This window comes from Pteropus medius, unplaced genomic scaffold, assembly GCF_902729225.1.
Source record: "Pteropus medius unplaced genomic scaffold, Ma_sr-lr_union100, whole genome shotgun sequence".
NCBI classification, from domain to species: domain Eukaryota; kingdom Metazoa; phylum Chordata; class Mammalia; order Chiroptera; family Pteropodidae; genus Pteropus; species Pteropus medius.
In genome coordinates, this window is record NW_024342257.1 from 2,975,469 (window position 1) to 2,997,181 (window position 21,713).

General features: G+C 33.9%; 1 protein-coding gene across 11 annotated transcripts in view; it reads right to left on the reverse strand.

The window, feature by feature from the left end:
* DIAPH2 (diaphanous related formin 2) overlaps positions 1–21,713 on the reverse strand; it is a 939,022-nt gene that overhangs the window by 549,905 nt on the left and 367,404 nt on the right. For all 11 annotated transcript variants that reach the window (XM_039859137.1, XM_039859172.1, XM_039859127.1 and 8 more), the window contains one exon: positions 9,928–10,167. In XM_039859137.1, coding sequence (XP_039715071.1) covers positions 9,928–10,167 — 240 coding nt within the window. The remainder of the gene's footprint in view (positions 1–9,927; positions 10,168–21,713) is intronic.

Sequence of the window (21,713 nt, forward strand, 5' to 3'; positions counted from 1 at the left end):
GATTTTTTTGTAAACTAGAGAATTATTCATCTCTACCAGCCATACTATCCAATGGAACAGCTAAATCTATGTATTACTGTTTAGTCACAATGACTTGGACAAGAACAGTTATGGCACAGCATTCAGTTGATTATTTCTTATATCAGTATGAGTATAAAATTTTTAAAACTAAAAAAAAAAATAGAAGTATTCATTGTTTCGTTTTCTTGAAATGCATCTTTATTTCATGAGTCATAAACTAAGCCACATGAGTCTCCTACTGAAAAAAAATTACACCCTTCACTATAGTTTCATATACAATACGTATTTTGGGGATTTTAATAATTATTATAGACAGAAAACTATAATTTGACAACTCTTACTCTGACTTTTTAAATGCTCTTTACAAGTTTGTCAATTTACGTATTAGAAGAAATATTTAATTCAATTGTTTCTCTCTGGTCATCAATTCTGAAAATCATCCCTGCTTATTTCTTTCTTTCACGCCCTTTATTCTCATTCTCATTCTCTGTCTCTGTCTCTCTCTCCCTCCCTCTCTCCCTTTCTCTGCACACACATGCACACACACACGCGAGCATAAACACACTTTTTATCTTGGTCTGGCTGTCAATTCATTTTCCTTGCTCCTTCCCCTAATGTAAAACTTTCAATAATTGGAATGTCTTCCATATTGAAAAGGTCATGTGTTTACATAGGGAAGTACAATAACTAGGAACAGCTAGTACAGAGGCAAGTGTGTCCTATATTACCCCTCATAGCAAGTTATCAGGATATATGAAAAACACATTTAACTATAACATAGTTAATACCAGGGATAGCAGCCAAGGCTTCACAATATTAATAATCACAGTTAAAGGCATGGAATGTGTGTATATGCGTGTCTATATAGAGGACAGAAATTTTTCACATATATAAGTAAAACAGAAAAAAAAATGTTGAGAGAAAAAAAATGTCTCCAGAGCAGTCAGTATTGACAAAGAATACTAATCGAGTCTGCATCAGACAAATTATATTTACAAACTACTGTTCTCTAGAGAATTTAATAAACTGCAAAATGGGGGCATATAATGAAGTTTTCATACAACCCATAGTGTTGTAAATGTGATAATATCTAAACAGATGTAATCAAATTCTGAGAAAATAAACAAGTGTTATATTTAAAATATTAATTGACTAATTTGCACCAATGAATATAAATTAATGAATATTTTAACTTAGAGAAAAATCTTTAAATAAGCTCATGGGACTTCTGTATTTTCAGGGGTAAGTAAGAGAGTAAAGGTGTGAGTTTGTTGCTTTTAATCAGAGTTCAAGTTTTTTAAAAATATATTTTAAAGAAAATATGATAGACATATTCTTTCATAACTATACCAGTTTGAAGAAGTACATTTACAAAACTGGTTAATTTCTGTGCCCAACACGATCATATAGTTTTACCTCTGCTGGCACAGCAGTTAGCTTTTTCGACCATCTCAATTTCATAATGTAGGTTACAGAGAATAAGAAAGATATGACACATCTCCACATGAACAAAGCTAGAAAACGGTGATCATTTGGAAAACTTGAGAGAGCTATCTTAGAAGAAAGCATTTCTAAAATCAGAAACATACACTACCTTTATTAAGTCTTTCTACTTAAGCATATACAGAACACTATAGTGACAGATAAAGAGACAGATATAGAGACAGATAAAGATACTGAGTATCCTCCATCTTAGAAGTAGAAAAAGAGCTGATTTTCTAACTGAAGAACAAAGCACATGGTAGTGTGTTAATGGGATTACAAAATCAGTGAGCATGACCATATGTTCCCAACTTTTAGAAGGCTGCATTTTAAAAGAAGATTAAGAAAATCAGAAGAAGGGTGTGTTTTGTTCAGATTTTAAATGACATGAAGGGGACTGAAGGTGAGGACTCTGGATTGGATTTCAATGCTGGTATCCAAGCATCGTGATTACTGGAGAAATTGGATGACTGAAGGAGTCTTTTAATATTACCATTTGCCTATATGCACAAATCCACATGCACTGAATGATACGTGCCTTAAGATATATAACAAGTAACATGGGAATTAAAAGATCTCACAGAGAATTGTTTCTTTAAAAAAAGAAGTTTAGTGTTCTATAAAATCAAACACTCCTGGACTTATTGACTTAAGTAATATTAATGCTTGCTGTTTGAAAATTACAAATTTTGGTATATTGATTTATATGCTGAACTGCAAGGGAAAAAAACCCATGACCCAATTATAGAAACTGAATCTAAAATGTCACCTCTGGCATAGTATCACAACACTGCAACATTCATCTTTAAGCTCAAGAAACTATTCAGTGGTGGTTCTTAATGACGAGAGCCCATTAACCATAATACAGTAAGATACAATGGACTTAAATACAGGTCAACCATCAAATAAGCTGAACAATAGAAATAATTTAAAATTAAGAATGCTATCCTGTCCTTATGTCATTCTAGAGTGATTAGTTATTACAGAGGTCAAAAATGATGAATGTTTTTGCTTCAGTGTAATATAATGAGGCACATACAAACTCTTAACTTGAAATGTTTGTGTCTACTAGTCATGAATTATGAACAAATGGTATATAGTGCGTCACTATATTACATGATACCATTTTAAAATGCAAAGTAACATGAATGAGTGTCTCTGCATTTTGTTGTAGAATTGGATCTTATATCACTGATTATAACCAGTGACTCAGAGATTATCAACTGGAAACTCTGCTGCAAATAGCCTCACACAATGGAAAGTTAAAAAAAAAAGAAAAAAACACAGAGAGAATGAAGAAAGTTTGGAAAGAGGACCTAACATTCCATCCATTAACATTCCATGTAAGGAGTCTCATCTCTCCTTACAGAGGATTTTTCCAAGACAAATTATATCCCTCAAAACAATTTTCTTTTCAGTCAATTATCAACCAGATCTCTCCCAAATTAAAATAATGCTAAACACTGTCAGGAAAAAAGCATAGTTCAGTGAAGCAAAAGAGACCATCAAATTCTAAAAATAGCTTGAGCCACTGAAACAATTTGAGTCACAGGAAAAGTTGGATTCTAACTCTGCCTCTGATACTGAGTGATCCTAGGTAAACCATCTCTCTGGAGAGTAGATCCTCATTCATATAATCTGAGAACAGCAGCCAACCTTACCTACACAAAACTTAAATGCTCTGAGAGACTATACATACAAAGCCAAGTGATAGCTCTGTAACTATTCATATTATTAGTTTTTGGGTTTTTTTTTTTTTTTTTTTTTTTTTTTTTACAAATATATAGGCTCTACTACCTGGATATATAAAATTTATTTAGAGGAAGAGAAACTTTCTATTAATACGCCTACAATTACTTCCAAATCAATTAGAATTTTTTTTTAAAAAAAGAGAGATTCCTCATTTTACAAGCTACCAGAGTCAAGAAAATCCATATGTGATTTTCCTCATTTTCAGAACACTGTTAAGTGGCAGAGTTGGTTCTATAACGCTTCCTCGAAATGAGGTATGTATAAACATTCCGTTATACTGCAACAAGAGGCAGTTTGCTTCAAGGTTTTAGACACAGAAAACCTACATTTAAGCCCAAATTTGAACATTTAGTAGCTTTTTAGTCTTGGAAAATCCACAAAAACTCATTGGGCTTTAGTTTTCTAATTTTCAAAATAGGGTTAATAATAATTAACCTCTCTGAATTGCAAGGAAAGCACTTTATAAACTATAAAAACACATCAACCAAATGTGTAGACTATTGACCAGGATTTATTGATTTTTCCTATGGTGCCTTTCAGTATATTCCATAATGGTTATTTTCTAAAAGAGCTTTGGTTTTAAATAGTCCCATATTTATTTATTAACTCATATTTGAGGATCAACTCCTGGTTTATATTTATAGCAAATAAAACAATTTTATGTTTTTACAAATAAACCATAGCAAAGTGTTACAACTGCATATTCGATAGTTTTGCTGGTAAAAATACACCCTTTACATCTGTGAGGAACTAAATTTTCTCAGTTAAAAAACATTAACACTTATGCTAAACACTCACAACAAATCCTTTATTTACTCAAACTGTGGGGCTTTCATTCAATAGGAATTTATTGAGGACTTCATATACAATAGACACTGAGGATATAATGTAGAATAAAATAAACATTCAAACTCCACAAGTTGAGTCTTGAAAAAAGAGAATTAAATTGTTATAGTAACATGTGGACAGTTATAGAACTGTCCTCACAACGTGCAAGGTATTTGTTACATGTTTTAAACAAAGAGGAAATGATGGAGTGTAATTTAGTGGCCAGGGACCTACCTCTAAGTTCATAACTAAAGTGACCAACTGTCCTGTTTGCCTGGGAGTGTCTCAATTTTAGCACTGAAAGTCCCACAACTCGGTTAAGGCCTCAGTCCTAGACAAACCAGGATAGTTAGTCACTATATCCAGCTTTATAAACCTGACTGAATGGTGTACCCCCACCAAATCCAGGCATTGAAGCCCTAACTTCCAATGTGACTGTATTTGGAGGTAAGGCCTTTAGGAAAGTAATTACAGTTAAATGAGGTCAAAGAGGTAGGGCCTAATCTGACAGTATTAGTGTCCTTATAAGAAGAAGAAGGGACACCACATCCAGATATCCAGATCTCTCTCTCTTAAACTCTCTTTCTTCCTCCTCTTCCTTCCCCCTACCCCCCATTCCCCAGCTCTCTCTCTGAATAGAAAAAAGGCTATGTGAACACCCAAGAAGAAGATGGCTGTCTGCAAGCCATAAAGAGAGCCCTCATCAAAAACCATCTAGGCTAGCACCTTGATCTTGGACTGTTAAGTCTCTAAAATTAAAATTGTGAGAAAATAAATTTCTGTTGTTTAGGCCACCAGCCTATGTTATTGTTATGGCAACCTAAGCTGACCAATACACTAACGAAAGTATTTCACGTCTCTGAGCTTCACGTTTGTCATCTGCAGACTGAAGAGGCTAGTCTCGATATATTCTGATGCTAAGATTCTAAATTTATATGGGTACAATCCACATCATTTCAGCTAAAAATGCTTAGATACTGAAATTTTTAGAGTACTTAGATAATGACTTTTTTCTTAGGTCTTCTGTAGATTTTTCTCTTGGATTACATATTTCCAATTTTTGCTTCCATAGACAGCAATCATTTTCCTTACAAATAATATAGTTTGGTAAATTACCTTCTATTTCACAATGAAACTGAACCTATTTCACATTCCTTCTTATGATTTCTATGGGAGAGATGGATGCTTTCCTTTGTATACTTTGAGTGATGTCTGTACGATTCTGTCACTAATACTATGTGAGGGCTTCTAGGAAATGAGGCCTTTATATGTTACACATACTTTATATAAATGATGAATCTTAGAAAAAGTAGCACAATTACATTATTACATCAATCCTAACGACAAAGTAAGATATCTAAAGTAAGATTTTCCTCACAGTAAATCTAAATGTTTTCTTCAGGTTCTTTGTATGACACATTTCACATCTGTACAAAAGCACATCATCCTTGTGTATCATAATTTGTTATGTCTCTCTGTTCAACTACAATGACTAGAAAGTCATAATATTGGTGAAAGAGATATTAACTCAAAGCAGAAAAAGCTTTTTGGCCTTCATAAGTTATGAAATAGGCTCTGAATGATTTTCAAAAAACAAAGACATAATTTTGGAGGTAAGATATCCATACTAGTATACAAATAACTCAAAATCTTTTCATAACCTGCCTACCACTGTTATCATTTGTTATCATATACTCCATATTCCAGAAAGTATGGTTTTCTAATTCATCCTCAAACACATGGTTGTTCATAATTGTGTACCATCGTTAAAAAGAACTACTACCATCTGTTTAATATTATGATTTTTCAAAGTAGTCTGACAAAGATCATTTTATGTGACTCTGAAAACAACCCTATGAAAATAAACAAGGGCCACTGTATTTCTTCATTTACAAATGAGGAAACTGAAGCTCAGAGAAAGTGACTTAGCCATGAAAATTTTGCTAGTAATTAGCAAAATGGAAGCTAAAATGTAGTTTTTGAGCCCAGTGTTCGCTCATCTTGTAAGGTTATGGCTTCTTTCCTTCATATAAGTGAATTCTACCTATCCTTCAAGATCCTTCTCTTCCAATTTACCAGTACCATCCTTCCCTATGCCCATCACCAAAAATTCTCACCCTTCTCTGAAGTCCTGCTAATCTCAATGTAATGTTAAGGGTGTGGTTTGGGGCAAAGAAATGCTAATGGCCAACTTCTGCTTCTGTAATCTGCTTGCTTGTTTGATGTTAACTAGGGTGTGGTTAATCTGTTTGTATGTTTGATATTAAACCAGGGTGTGGTTCTAGGCTTTATGAGCTGCCTCTTTTGGGAGCTCAGGGCTGATCTCCTCTAACCCTGCATGGTAGAGAGTAAATTGCCGGCCAGCTAATGAAGGCTCATAATTCATCTCAATTGGCACCATGGGTCTTAGAATTGATAGCGCCATAACAGTAATTTCAATGGCCATTAATTTTCTGTAATCTTCGACAGTGTATCCTCTGACATTATATAATTCTCTGTATGTATACTGCCTGGCTATGCAACTGCACCACAAGCATCTTGAGATTCCTGTTTGTCTTCTGTATTATTTGTATCCCCCTGGTCTATCAACCATCTCTTTTGTACTGCCTTTGTTTGAGCTTTCCTGAAATCCCTTCACTTGACACCTACCCTTGGGTATCCCCATCTCTGGTAACATCACCCTTTAGGGTATGGCCAATCTTCCACCACAGGTAATCTTGGTAGGCTGTCCCTGACTTGGAGGTTATCTGTCCTCCCTTGGACAAGGGATGTTCTTGTAATCCACACTAAGCCAGTCTCTCTTTCTAATTAGAATTTGAATGAAACACAGGGAAAGAAAGAGAAAAATGGTTGGAGCTAACACACCCAAAAGGCAACTTCCTAAAAAGACTTTCTATTAGTTCCCACTCCCTGCATTCTCAAACTTGCCATAGTCGCTGTTCTTTTAAAGACCAAATTCTTCAGCCTTTCCTCAGTTTCTGGATAAGCTACATTATACCCTCTCAATAAATTCCATTTTTTATTTCAATCAGACATTTTCTGTTGCTGACAAAGATCCTTATCTGATATATCCTCAAAGCTTATTATCTAGGAAGTGCTGAGTATTTTTAAATGTTTTGTCTTTATGCAGATTATATATGTTATTATATACTGCAAACATAAACAATGACCCTGAGGTGCAACATTGCTATTGGTTAGAATTTTAATAACCAACAGGCAAGTGGAGCCAAGCTAACAGGGGGGACTCATCTGCACAGAAACAATTTTTATTACAGTTCAGCACTCTGGTTTGGTGACTCACAAAGTGATAATTCACTGCTGCAAATTAGCAAAGCATTGTGTAGTGAGGGTAGTACTTATAGTAAGGATATCTTTAGTGATATGTGACATTTCGGTTAACCCATCTGTTTTCCTTTTCTTCCCAAATATTATAGGAGCCAATTGTGACCATTCGAATTTTTAATGCTACTTTATTACAAGACACATCAGGTAAGTTTAACTGTTTATATCGTGGCTCCTTTTTAACTAGGTGAATATTATAACATAGTCTATAGCTTCTTGTGAAAAATGGTGGACTGCAGTTTTAAATTCACTGAGAAAGAAAATTATCATTAGAATAATTTAGGTGGGTAAATGGCATCATTTTAAAAGCATAATCAGTATTCTACAAAGAAAGTTCCTCCTGCTATTTTTAAGAAAAAAACAGCACTAAGAAAAATCAATCAAGTAATCTTTTATAAAATAACTAGAATTTAATAGCAATTCTAGCTAATCATATATCAGTAGTTAGTTAATTCAGATTTGAACAGATTACAAACTTAAGCGAACTATTTCTATGTACTTCAGTAAGTTTCTGTCATTTTAGACATTTACATCTATTCAGAATCCTTTGTATTACAGGAACATCCTTTTAATCCTAGATATTATGTGAATATCATGCATGCATATGGTATTTCTCTCTCTTTTAATAAGTATTTGTCTGAAGATAAAAATCTTACTGAAAAATTGGGAGGGGGAGATTTTAAAACATTCACTCCTTTCTCTTTTAGAACACCTATTACTACTTGATAGTATTTCTCACAAGATTATTTTTTTTTTAATTTTATTTGAAGTTGGCAAAAATCTTTATGCCAAATCCTTTGAGCATACCTCTAGTGATAGATGTCAGATCAGCGTTGTGTGGAAGAACTTTCATTTGACAGGTAGATGACAGGAAGAAGCCTCTCTCCAAAATATGAGATGTAACTATAAAATCCTTCTGTGAGATTAATATAATCTTTTGTTCCTGTGTATAAATGACTTATTCATTCTTGCTTCAAAAAAATTAGTTCATGAAATTAATTTGAATGCTGTGAAATTAAGACACTTAAAAAGGTACGTATTTATTCAAATTAGGATATTTTGTTTTAAATGTCATTTTATTTGAATTAAATGTGAAATATGTATATGATAGAATTTCTTAATATTTTCTTTTAATTTATGATACTTTTATAATCAACCAAGAATACTTCAAGATTCACTCACTGTGCATACAGCATATACTCTAAATGAGTAGCATCTTGGTAAGAAACGACTTTATTAGTGTTCAGTATGTGGTATGCAATATGATACAAAAGTGTTAAATATTTAGTTTTATCCTACAAATCTGGCTATGATTTAGTCCAGTTTATTACAAACATTGTCTCATTCTTTCTGGCTTTATCAAATAATTTCACATGCCCCCTGATATCACAAGAAGAGGGAAGAAAAATGTTTTTTTTTTTGACAGAATTTAGCAATGTGGATATCTTTTTCTCTTTCCTTATATCCCACAGAAATAAATCAGGAGTAAGCAAATACAATTCCATTATATATCCTATTATCTACAAATATTATTCGTTATGTCTATCTGAGCTAGAACTACCAGGAGCAAATCATTTTTGATACATATTAAAATGCTTGTCCATGTATATGTAATACACATCTATTTAATGCATGAATAGAAAAGAAATTTATATCCATTCTATCCATTGCTAGATTTGAGATTCTCATTATAATGTACTTCAAGAACTAAGCAAAGTTCTGCAATGTTTTCAGATGTGAGAGAAAAAAAAATGTGAAGGAATGGTGAGATGTCAAAGATATATCGCTTGTTTTCAGATTTATTTTCGTCTCTAGCTTTCTTACAGGCCTTCATCTCAGTCTGTTCAGTTTTCTCTCTGTAACAGACAGATCTTTCCCTTGAATAAGGTAGTTTGCTCTAGTCTAGAAATGGACATATGCAAGCACTTGTGTGCTTCTCTTTTTCTGTTTACTTTCCACAAAAGTTAAAATCTCAAAAATGATATTATAAAAGTACAAATTAAACAATAAAATGTCACTTGATATTTTAATATTTGTAAATGCACTAGATACCTAATATAAGTTTAGTAACACACTATTTAACAATAAAGAATGTTATTCTCTTAGGGTAGAATAAGAAAAGCACATTCAAAAATAAATTTCTGGCTATTCATCGAATTTCACTCCTCAAATACTTTTTGGAGAGACATAAGTAAAAAGGACTGAAATACAAAATTGTATCTGCCTTATGAAAGCAAATTTTCTTGATCTACAAACTCCAGTAATATTCAACGAGCTGAGTTTAGTACTATACTGCAAAAGAATCTACACAGTAATTGAGCTTTTACTGAAGTAAGATCTTGAAAAATCATCTATCTGTTTTAATTGATATAATTCACATATGATAAAATTCATCCTTTTTAAAACATACTTTTTTTGACTTATGTACTATTGCTATTTAGAGTGACCTCTCTCATAGACAAAATTATTGTTGTAAATAAGCATTATAAAATGTTATCTTACCTTACAAAGGAAGTTGATCTTAAAACCCAGAGACTGGGCATTTCTTGAGCCTGAGTTCATGTAGTTTCCAACCAGAAGAACTAACTCTAAAAGTCTGTTAAAGCTTTCACTTTTCTTCAGTTCTTCACAGGCAAGAGTTACTGCTATGATGCTTGGTTTGATGTTGTTTATGTGTTCTTCAAACGTGAGTTTAAAAAGAATGCTATTGAGACGAGGCTTCAACATTTTCACTGAGCTCATCTGTAAGATAAGGAATGTTTTATAAGAACAAATATTTAAAGCCAGTTATTTCTCTCTCTAGTGGAGATCATTTTATAGACAATACTGTAAAATTTCTGCATAAAATGAGTCCTGTCTGGGATTTTAAAAATATTTTTATTGGGTTTAGACATTCCAAAAGAATATTTTTATCAAAGTTTAAAAAAGCTGTTCCGTTTTAAATAACTTAAATCATCCTTATAGCATTAAGATAATATTACTGAAGCTAAATAGTTGCTGTATGTTAACTGCATAATCATTAGTCATCAACAGCATTTAAACTGCCAAAAATCTGCCCCTGAGGCAAACTATGAAAATTTACAAATATGAAATTGAGTTGAGTGAATGTCTAGGTTACAGATAAAAGATGTACATGATGACAGAAAATCACATTTCCTAAAAAATTACCTATTACTATGCTGTTTGAAGTCAGAGAACTAGCTCTGACTGAGCATTTAATTATTTTTAAACCTATGATTTCTATTCATAATTATGTAAAATATTTATATATGCTCTAAAGAATTTCACCTACTTAACAGAATGCTGATGTTCAATAATTAGGTTATGGTAAAATCACATGAACTTAACTTTTAAGTACATTATTCAAGATTTCTATATTGGTTTTCTTCAAAACAGTTCAACTTAATTTTTCATTACTTGTTTCACAGTATTGGTACACATTCTCTATTCCCTATGGTATAGCTCCTATGATAATAACTTATTTTAGTCTTTAATTTCCTATAACTCCAAAGCATTTAACTAGTTTTCACTCACCAAATGAATTCTGGGAGAGAGGTAGGGGGGAGAGTAGACGCACATGGACATATATAAACACACACAATGAAATGAAATTATTAACAATCCTAATTATATTTATTTTCTGCTTCTTGAATACAAATGTCAGGCACAGATTAGGCATTGAGATATCTTTAGAGAACATGAAAAAAATTAGAGAACATAAACAAAATCCTTAAGCTACAAAAGCAGCAAATGAGCTATTGAATGGAGCATATTTGTTCTAATACGAAAGGAAGACATAGTCCATCATTTTTTTAAAATGAACTTCCTCATTAACCATGGGTGTCTGCTTCTCCAGAGATTTACCTTCGCCTTCTGCTAAACCCCCTTCATGCTTTTGTGATTTTATAGACGTATCAAAGTATGCTGGGAATATCTACCTGTTACTATATTTATGTAAGTCTTATCACTAGCTTTTTGATATGGCCAGGGTAATACTATGCAAACCATCCTACTTTTTCTTCAGTGCTCACATGGTAAGTATAAGACACACCATCTTCTCACAAAAGTTCTCAATATAGCCTAAAGCTGAAAACTATAGCTAGTGATAAAATCAGCACATGATTCTAGATGGGTAAACAGAAAACAAGTGCTGGAAATGTTCACTGAAGGAAGAGAAAACTTTAAACTCGTATGACTACAATGTTTAATGAAGGCTTCACAGTAGAGGCATATAAAGGGAGGAAAGAGAGAGAGAGATGGAGGGGGAAGAAAGGAGAAAGGGATGAAGGGAGAGATTGAGACTGAGATAACAAAGTGAGACCAAAAGGAAGGTGTAGAGAGAAATAAGGGTGTAAGAAAAGGTTTATAGGTTAGGAATATATGAGATGTATACCTAGGGGCAGAATTGGGGCCAAAGTATTTGAAGAATGAATATAAAGGCCACACAATTAGAAGTGAATCACATCAAAGTCTATGTCTCCACGAACCTGCAAGTCTCCTTCTGTATATTTGTGTGTGAATCTAAGTTTCTACTTGTCTTTTTCTGCCTTTTTTTATTCCTCTACCACTGACTCCAAATTTCTCCCCATTTTATTTCTCCTTTCCTGTCACTGGTAACTGGCCACCATTAGCACAGAATCATGTCCTCTATCATCTTATATATTTAGAGAATAGTTTTTTTAGCCTCTCTGTTGGTTAAAAAAGCCAGAACTATCTTGACCAGGTGCTAGTCACCACTTATCTGCCCTTCTAGCCATGCTTTATAGGGCATGTAGGGACCTAGCTCACCAGGGGGGCCTTTATGCCTGATCAACAAGGAATTTAAACCTAAGGCTTACATGCTTTTTAGTCTTGCTTAAGTTCTAATACTTGTCTTTATTCATATTTTTATCATTTTGGAGCTTTGTATTTCAATCCTTGGCCTACAAACTCAGAGGGCATGATTTTTGTTTTAATACCAGCTCCAACTAAAATAATGTGACTGAAAATGCACTTTAATAATAATAGTAACAAGTGATTAACATTTATTGAGCACTTTGTGCCACACATTTTGTACATATATATAAATTTATATCTATACCTATCTATCTATCTATCTATCTATCTATCTATCTATCTATCTATAGATATCTATAGATATCTATCTATCTATCTATAGATATCTATAGATATCTATAGATAGATAGATATCTATAGATATCTATAGATAGATAGATAGATAGATAGATAGATAGATAGATTATGGTTATGGTAATAACCATATAGATATCTATATATCTATAGATAGATAGATAGATAGATAGATAGATAGATAGATAGATATACAGATAGACAGGCTTGATTGTCAAAACAACCCTAGGAAAAAGTTATTAGCATTAATCTCATTCTATAGTAGAGGAAAGTGAGGCACAGAAATACTAAGTAATACACAAATTATATGTTGAAGACCTAGAGATTTGAACTCAGACATATGGACTACAGACCCCAGACTTTCAGCCACTATACTAAACTGCCTCTTGAGTCACCTTGGGAGAAGTATGTAGGATTAGTTGAAGCAGAGATTAGTGGCAGGGAAACCATTAGTAAGTTTTCAAAATAAACTACAATGCTGACACTAGGAAGGGAAAGGAAGCAAAGGATACAAGAAGCAGAATCAAGGAAGAATCAGTGGGACTTAGCAGTTGACCAGTTATGGGAGGGAAAAGTCAGAGATAGCTCTAAGATTTTAAGTCTACTGTGAGGTAGAACATTGTTGGCAATAATGAAGGCAGAAAGAGGTGCTTGTTTGTGTGGTTTACTGTCTGGTTGGTTGTTTTGTTTCAGGAGTATGAGAGTAGATGAATCTGCTTCCCCAGATTTGCTGCTGCCTATACTACAGTAAGCTAATCAGGGACTAAGGCAGTGGGGGAAGGTAGGGTACAGTTTAGTAGCAAATTCAATCAAATGACTTAATCTGGAGACGCTTACATAATCTGGCTGTGAAACTAATCTACCTAATTCCTCTGGTCTTCAGGTGCCTCATCTGTAAAGTAGGGAAAATTCTTGATGGTTAGACAGGAGCCAAATAAATGATCCATAAATATTTCCTTCTTTTCCTTTGTCTACCTCTAGAGTTGTAGAAAGGTAGGGTAAAGGGTACTAGATCTACAAAAATAAAAAATAAAAAAATAAAATACTTGGCTATTATAAAAAAAAAAAAATAAGTGAACTTGGTTCAACATCCTCAGATTCTAAATAGTGTATTTTACTACTAACAAAGACACCATTAACTTCCTGTTATTAAGGCTCCAAATCTTGGTTTCATATTCAAATCATGGTAAATACAATGTAATTTAATACTATTCCTCGTCTACATTTTAACCTGAAGAATTTCTTAGAATTGCCTCTTACTTTCATGTTCACCATTCAAGCTTAAATTTTATGTAATTCAAGATTGAATTACTAAAATTTACTATTTAAATGTGATCCCTCCAGCTTTCTCCTCTAAATTCTTGCATAAACGGTAAAATAATAGTTCTGTGGTAGGGAAAAAATATTGCTTTCTTGACATTTTGAGTTTTACGAATTATTATAATATCCAGTAGCATTAGGAAATTCAGTTCTCGAGTTTAAGAGGAGATAAATATTGCAGTTGGTAGATTTAAAAGTTATTTGAATAGACGTTGTGGAGGCAAGGTCATTGATGAGGAGAATATATAGAGAAGAGTCAAAGACTGCACCTTGTACAGCACCTAGCACAGGATCTTGCATAAATTAGATATTCAAATATTTGCTGATTGGTTTTAAAAGCACTCCTTAGCTCAGGGTTCCCCAACCCCTCCACCCCACCGTGGACCAGTACCAGGTCCATGGCCTGTTAGGAACAGAGCTGCACAGCAGGAGGTGAGCGGCAGGCAAGAGAGTGAAGCTTCATCTGTATTTGCAGCTGCTCCCCAGCGCTAGCATCATCACTTCAGCTCCACCTCAGATCATCGGGCATTAGATTCTCATAGGTGCACCAGTACCTGGTACCAAAAAGGTTGGGAACCATTGCCTTAGCTGACTAACCATTTTCAGATCTCTCAAGTAGAACAGATAGATTGTGTATTGAACAAAATTAACAGAAGATAGTAATATTTTACTATCCCCCAAATAATATCTTCAGCTGAGATGTCACACCAGAAATGCTAGGGAATTAACTTTGTTGAAAAGTCTGATTTTGGAAGAGGCTGTACGGTAGAGGGGGAGTCAGAGTTGTCTTTTGATCTGGAAAAATTTAATTCATTTACCATCTAGAACACGGTTTGGCACATAGCAGGTAATAAATATGATAGGTGATTAAAAAATAAATAATTGTAAAATGAATGAATGAATGAATGAACATATTCATTCATACAAATAGGAACTCTAATATCAGCAAAGGGCTGGATTGGAAAGAGATGCCTAGTGTGAAAAGGTATAGTAGGCTGATGTGCGGTAGGAGAAAGGTATCCTATGGAAGGCAATTTGTACCATATGAGTCATTCCAATGATACTGCCCAGGCCCAATCTTAGCCCAAATTCAGAGCCCTTATAACTCGCTGGAAGGGTAATTTTGAGAGAAAATTTTCCCTAATCCACAGAGAGGGAGAGAAACCATTTTCTGAATTCTCCAGACCCATTTGTAAACTGTAGTTGAAGAAACAGGGACTTCTAAGTTACACAGACCTGGACTTGAACTACAGTTCTGTCAATTTCTAATTGTACGACTTTTAGTGCAAGTTACCTGATGTTTCTGAGACTTTATTTCCTCATAAGTAAAATGTATTCTTTAAGTCATTCATGCAAGTTGCAGTAAGACTTAAGTGACATACTATGAGCACACTCCTGTCATAGTAGCTGACACGGTGTAAGTACTCTAAAACAATAGCTATTGTTGTTATTACCCTCTTTACTCATCGTCAGAAATTCTCAAGTAGAAGGAATCATGATCCCTGATTGTTCCCCTGAATTTGAAGAAAAGTTTCTCTCATCTAAAAGTAAGAAATGTGTGTTACCAGGACTTTGGTGAAGAACAGTGCTTATTATCTATTGAATACACTGTAAATATTGTGTTCTGCTCCCTTTAGCCAGTTTAAACTCATAATATGCATTTACTATTAGAAATGTTATTACTGAAAATGTGTTATTGTAAAATCAAGACCTTATGGAGGGGGTGACACTATATCGGGCGCATCTCTTAACAGGAAACACAAATCAGCATGCATTGATCATACTAACAGAATTTGCCGCAATTCTAAGCAAACATTTTTTATGAATAAACCAGGGTACACTGATAGACAACAGTTGAATCTCCATTAGAGGATCTGGTATGTAAGGAAGTGTCTCGGATAAGCAAGCTTAGAAATAATAGAAAGCACTGAGCAACATCCCCAGCCACAGATAAAATTATTAAAAGGCTCATGTCTCATAAAGGCATTTGAGTACACCCAAGTGATATAAGTAAATACAACAAAAACTCGGTTCAAATGTATGTTCACTTTCAGTTGTGGTTCCTTGAAGCATTTTAGTTGACTGGCATCCTTTGTTTTATAATTCATTCCTTGAAGTGATGTAGGAGGCTGACCATGGTGTTATGTTATGTAAGGGATTTATTTGTGTTATGAGGTACTTGTCTATCAAATCACATCAAGCAGCTATCATTTCTTCAGCTGATCTGTATTATATTAAAAAAAAAAAGTGCATTGGCGGCTTTAGTGAGAGTAGCTACAAGTGGGTTATTTCCCCAAAGAGTTAGACGCAGTTTTATTTATATAATTTGAATTATACACATTTCACTACCTATACAGCTGGTGAATATTGGTCTACTGCCAAACTACCAAAATAATCTAGAGAGAAAGAAAAAAAGGAACAAGTATAAAAATGATGTGTGAAAGAGGAGATGGCCACTTGTCCCTCCTGCAGTCATGTGTCGCTTGCCTTTAAGGTTCTTTCTATCATCTTCCCTTTTGCACTGCTAAGAAACACATCTTCAACTACCGTCATATCTGAGCATAACTGATCTTCTGGTCTCTTCAGAATATAATGTTAAGACTCCATTAGAATTAACAGATATATTTGCAACAAATATACATTTGTTACAAGGTGTTTTCTCTAAACAGTTAAATACGATTAGAAGCCATTGCACATTGAACATACAGAATAATTTTGTATCGTGGATATCATAATGATTATGATAATGAAGTCACACTATAGGCAGGTGGACTTAAGTTAGACAGCAGGCAGAACTGCCTATGAAAGTTGTGAGATCCAGACTTAATGACTGAGCAAAACTCTGCCTGGTAGTACGGAAATAAGGCGGGGACACCTGTGATTCTCTGCTAAAAATAATAATAATAATAATTTTCTTATTCTCTTTTAACAATAACCTCCTCAAGGGCAGGGTTTCTTCTGCTCATTGCTGTACTTTCTGCTGTATGCCAAGTACCTGACCTGGACAAAATAATCAATTCAAGTGTACCTGCTACATAGAGTCAATGGCAAATGTTTACATATTAGATGCCAAAAGAGAGAAGAGCCATAGTTAATCTGTAAAATGAGGCTTTGAAAAAAGAGTGTTGAAAACTGACTCGATACCAGAAAAATAAAGATGTGTTGATAAAAAAATATTTCCCCCAAAGATAGTGATATGTGGAAATTATGCCTCAACAAATGTCTACTTGTCTGGTCTGTAAGAGAACACAGTAACAATGTCTGTCCCGAAAGACACTATAAACTCAGAAGAATCATACTAAGAATTTGAGCAAGGATTTCAAAACATCTTTCTGAAAACAATTGTTTGAGGCCAAGAACGTCCATCAAAACATTGACTATGCTGCTACACTGTTGTATTAGGGAGAAGGGTTAATTTTTGATTTTTTTTAATTTAATGAAAAGCAATCAATAGCAAAATTGATTGACATCCATAGACTTAATCTGAATATTCAGTTTTCAGCTGGTTTTATTTTACCTTATTTTATTGCAAAAGCTGATGGAAATAAATTAATCCTGTCACAAAATGGATTACTATGAAAAATTAATGAACTAAAAAAGAATATGAATACATGGATTTGGAAATGAATCATGGGGAGTTTTCTTTTGCCTTATCTCAAATTTATTAAACCAGCTTTTTCTCAGATAAAATAAATGCACACAAAAGAGCTAACATTCATATTTAAAGAAAGAATGAAAACAGAAACAATCAAGGTATTACATACCAAAACGCTGAACATTGAATAAGCACAGATAAAATAAAGAAAAATGTGATTTTCCCAATGAATATGCAAACCTGAATAATGATTTAATATTAATGGAATAGAGGAGCTAAAATTTCCCGTCCAAAGTAATTGCCTTTGATGATATGTGGGAGAAAATAAAAATCCTTTTAAGAATGTCCTTTTCACCTGGTTAAGCTATCTTGAATACAGCTCATGAGCTCTTATGTTTTTTTTTTGTTGTTGTTGCTGTTTTTTTTTAATTAGAAAGCATACCGACTTTAGGCATAAATCTACTCCTCTTGGCTTCATATATTTGTGTCGAAAAAGAAAAAAAAATAAGTGTGCTGTCAGCAATATCACATAATCTGTGCTTTTCATTATAAATGCTTTTATGTATAGGGCTATCTCAACATCTTTTTGTTAGATTATAACTTTAGAATATTTTTAATTGAAAAATATGGGCAATTTTGAAGTCAGAAAAACAAAGTGCCGATTACTAAGAGAACTAATTATTGCCTTCTTTTTCTTAGAAGATGAGGTAGTTTAATAGATATACTCAGTATGGTTCTATATCCTTAGTGCAAGACAAGTGGGAATTTCCAAAACTCTGAGGATGGAGAACAGCTGAGTTGCAAACACACTCTGAAGAGTCTAAAAGTTCCTGCTGGGGGTTCTAACTGGCAGAGCTTTCAAAGGTCTGTGCTTTTTTTCTGGGAAAGGTATAGCACATAATTACAACAATGTACCAGATTCAATTCTGTGGGAGGCAGGCTGGAAGACAAGTCAGTGGGAAGCTATGCAGCCAATCTAGCCCCTTAATGAAAAGGATTATTGATCATAGGAGGTGTGGGAACTAGCATTTCTCTCTTACCAGGAGGTCTGCCTCTAGACAGAGAAAAGGTCCCTGGATTTTTTGGGTTTTTTCTTTTTACTTTTTCTCTTTTGGGGGGTTTCTTTTTAACTTATTACATATGAATACAAGCAAATCAATGATGTGGTTGCTGAAAAAAAAACAAAAAGTTTAGAGAAAGCTTTACAGCCCAGTCATTGTCTCATATGTTTATTTCTTTCTAAGAGTCAAAGCCATATTTTCCCCCCAGTTTTGCAAATTTTATTGTTTTTGTTTGTTTGTTTGTTCGTTCATGATGATTTTAATGAATCGTGCAGGAGTAATATCATTTCTGTCATGTCTAGTCCTAACTGATATGATTCTGTTTTTATCATCCAGGCAGTTATATAATAATGCAAACTCTACCGGGCACTGGTAAGGGTTATAGGAATAAAATCAGGAAAGAGTATTTATTGTTAAAGAAGGCAAGGAAAGGAAAGGTTTCAATAAGAAGACTAAATTCTTCGATGTTATCAAGTGCCATATAGATACAGAATTAGACAGGCCTGAAAGAGTCTAAAGATTTTGCCTTCATGCTAATACATTTAAGAATCAAAATAATGCATGTATTTACTATGGAAGTTGCAATCTAGTGGGAGTTAACAGACATTTAATAAATTAAAAAAAAAAAACATGCAAATAAGCATTTAATTAAAAACCATGATAATTTCTAGAAATAAAAGAAAAAAAAGTGCTCTGCGAGAATTTAATAGGGAGACCTAATTTTGACTGATAGGTAAGTGAAGACATGACCAGAAGGATGAAATTAATCTGAGACACGAAGAACAAGAAGAAGAGAGGCAGGCAATGAGTGGAAGTAACAGAGAGTCTCATGCGTAATGGGCCAGAGGCAGGAAAGAGCATGATAAATTAAAAAAAAAAAACAAAAAACTGAAAAATCAAATATAATGTGGCTGAGGCATAATGAGTAAGAAGCCAAACAGCAGGAGATAAAAGTAGGAGAAATGGCAAGTTGTGGTAAGGAGTTTATATTGTAGCCTTAGTGCCATACAACACACTGATGCTTTAAGTAGATAAATACTATGAGGTAACACAAATGCACTCTAGAAATGTCACATCAAGGGTTGTGCTGAGACTGATTTGGAGAAGAGAAAAAGTATAAATAGAGAAAACAAGCTAAAAGTATATAGTAATGGTTAAAGGGAATGATGATGCTGGCTTTGGGCTAAGGTGGTGACAGCAAAGATAAGCAGAGTAGATCTGGTGTATATTTTTGATGCAATTAGAAGGTAATTAATGACCTCTCCTAGATCAATGCCTTATTTAAGGCACAATTCTGATTGCTGTTCATTGAAGTTAAGGAAGTAGACAGCCAAAGGAAACTAATGTTTGAAAAAAACTGCTGTTAGGACATGGAGATTGGTAAATAGGTATGAGGGACTTCAAGGCCAACGAAGGATTTTTATTCTCTATCTACCCAACTATCCATTCATCAGTTTTAGGCAAGGAGTGACGGAAGACGATTTTTTTTTTCTAAAGAGAAGGGCAGAGTGGAGACTGACAAAATGAAGAGGCAATAAGATAACAGAACTAAAATAGGTGGTGATAATAATGCCTCAAACAGAGATAAGTAAATTAGCATGTAGTAGAACATCTTACACATGCAGCACACATACACCCATCCCAGTACAGGACAGTGGTTAAAAACATTGTCTATGAAATCAGGCTGCCTGGGTTTGAATTTTGCATCTATTATTTACTATGTAACCTTGGACAAGTTCTCCAGCCTGCCTTGGTCTCGGTTTCCTAATCCATAATATGGCACTAATAAAAGTGTCAATCTCACAGTGTGGTAAGGAATATGTGAGATACTGCATGCAAAATTGCTTAGCGTGGTATCTGACACAGTAACTCCTCAATACATTTTTGTTTCTATCACTAATAATAACAATAACAATATTAGTCATGTTAAATAAGGTATCCCTCTTGCTGGGTTTGATAAAGAATAAGTTAATAAAAGATAGGGGTAGAGATAACTTTGTAGGTAGAAGAGATATTGGAAGTTCTGAAGCCTAAGTGTTTTTCCATTTCTCTGGCGAGTAAGAAATTAGGTTGTTTGTAGTAAGTGAAAAGAACGAGGAGGGGCGGGATAGAAGACTGGAGGAGAGCTGATAAGAAATGGTATAGCTGCTATGAAAAAATGAAAGACCATTGCATAGAAACAAGGAAGAAAAAATGCTGAAATGGCAATGAGAGTCCTACTGAGGTAAAATCTAAAATGTCATGAAGACACCAATTCACTGAGCGCACCAAAGAGTGTAGGAAGATATAAAGCCAGAGGGGCAGAGGCAGAATGAGAATGCTAAAGAGCTCAAGTTTTATTCTGTAAAATCTGGGAGACACCAAAATTTTTTGATACAGATATATGATGAAGAGATTTTAAGAAGACTACAGTATTAGCTTTGATGGGGAGAAAGAGAAGAAGCAAGACTATCAGTTTCGAGCCTCTCTCATTAGTGCAGATGATTCTATACATTTCCAAAGTTGCCCTAAATGTAGGCTGTGGATAAATTTTGAGGGTTAAAGTTATTTGGGTATACTCAAAGAGAAGTGTATTTCATTTCAGCATAGAATGGGAGAAATATGTTTTACCATAATTTTTACTTTTACAAATCAAAAATATGCTATTTTAAATTGCAAGCTCACATGTGGGTTTAATAATTGCCCTATAATTCAATAAACATTTATCTATTGTCTATTGTAGATAAAATATTGTCCTAAGTGCTGCAAAGCATACACGCTTAAAAAACTAAAGCACACCGTTATTTCAAATTTCTTTTGGCTAGATATGAGGTTATCTAAACTTTATTTGGCAAATACCGATTGACACTGCCTTAGAAAATTTATATATCATAAACTACTTTATAATGTCTTTGGCTTTTTTCCCTGCAGGCATGTAGCTAAAGATGGGAAGAGTAAATAAGACCAGGTGACTTCATGTACACAGTCCCAGAATTATTTATGGTTATGTGCATAAACAAGAAATATCTTCCATTTTCTATTTTGCTTTTAGTTCAGAAGGTATATTGCTTTTTATGTCCCCAAACTTCATTTCCTCAGTGTAGTACCAAGGATATGCCTCTTGAAGGACTTTCTTGGCAAACTAATACATCTTCCAAGATAAACTGCATTCCCAAAAAAAAAAAAAATGGCTTCAGAGAAAT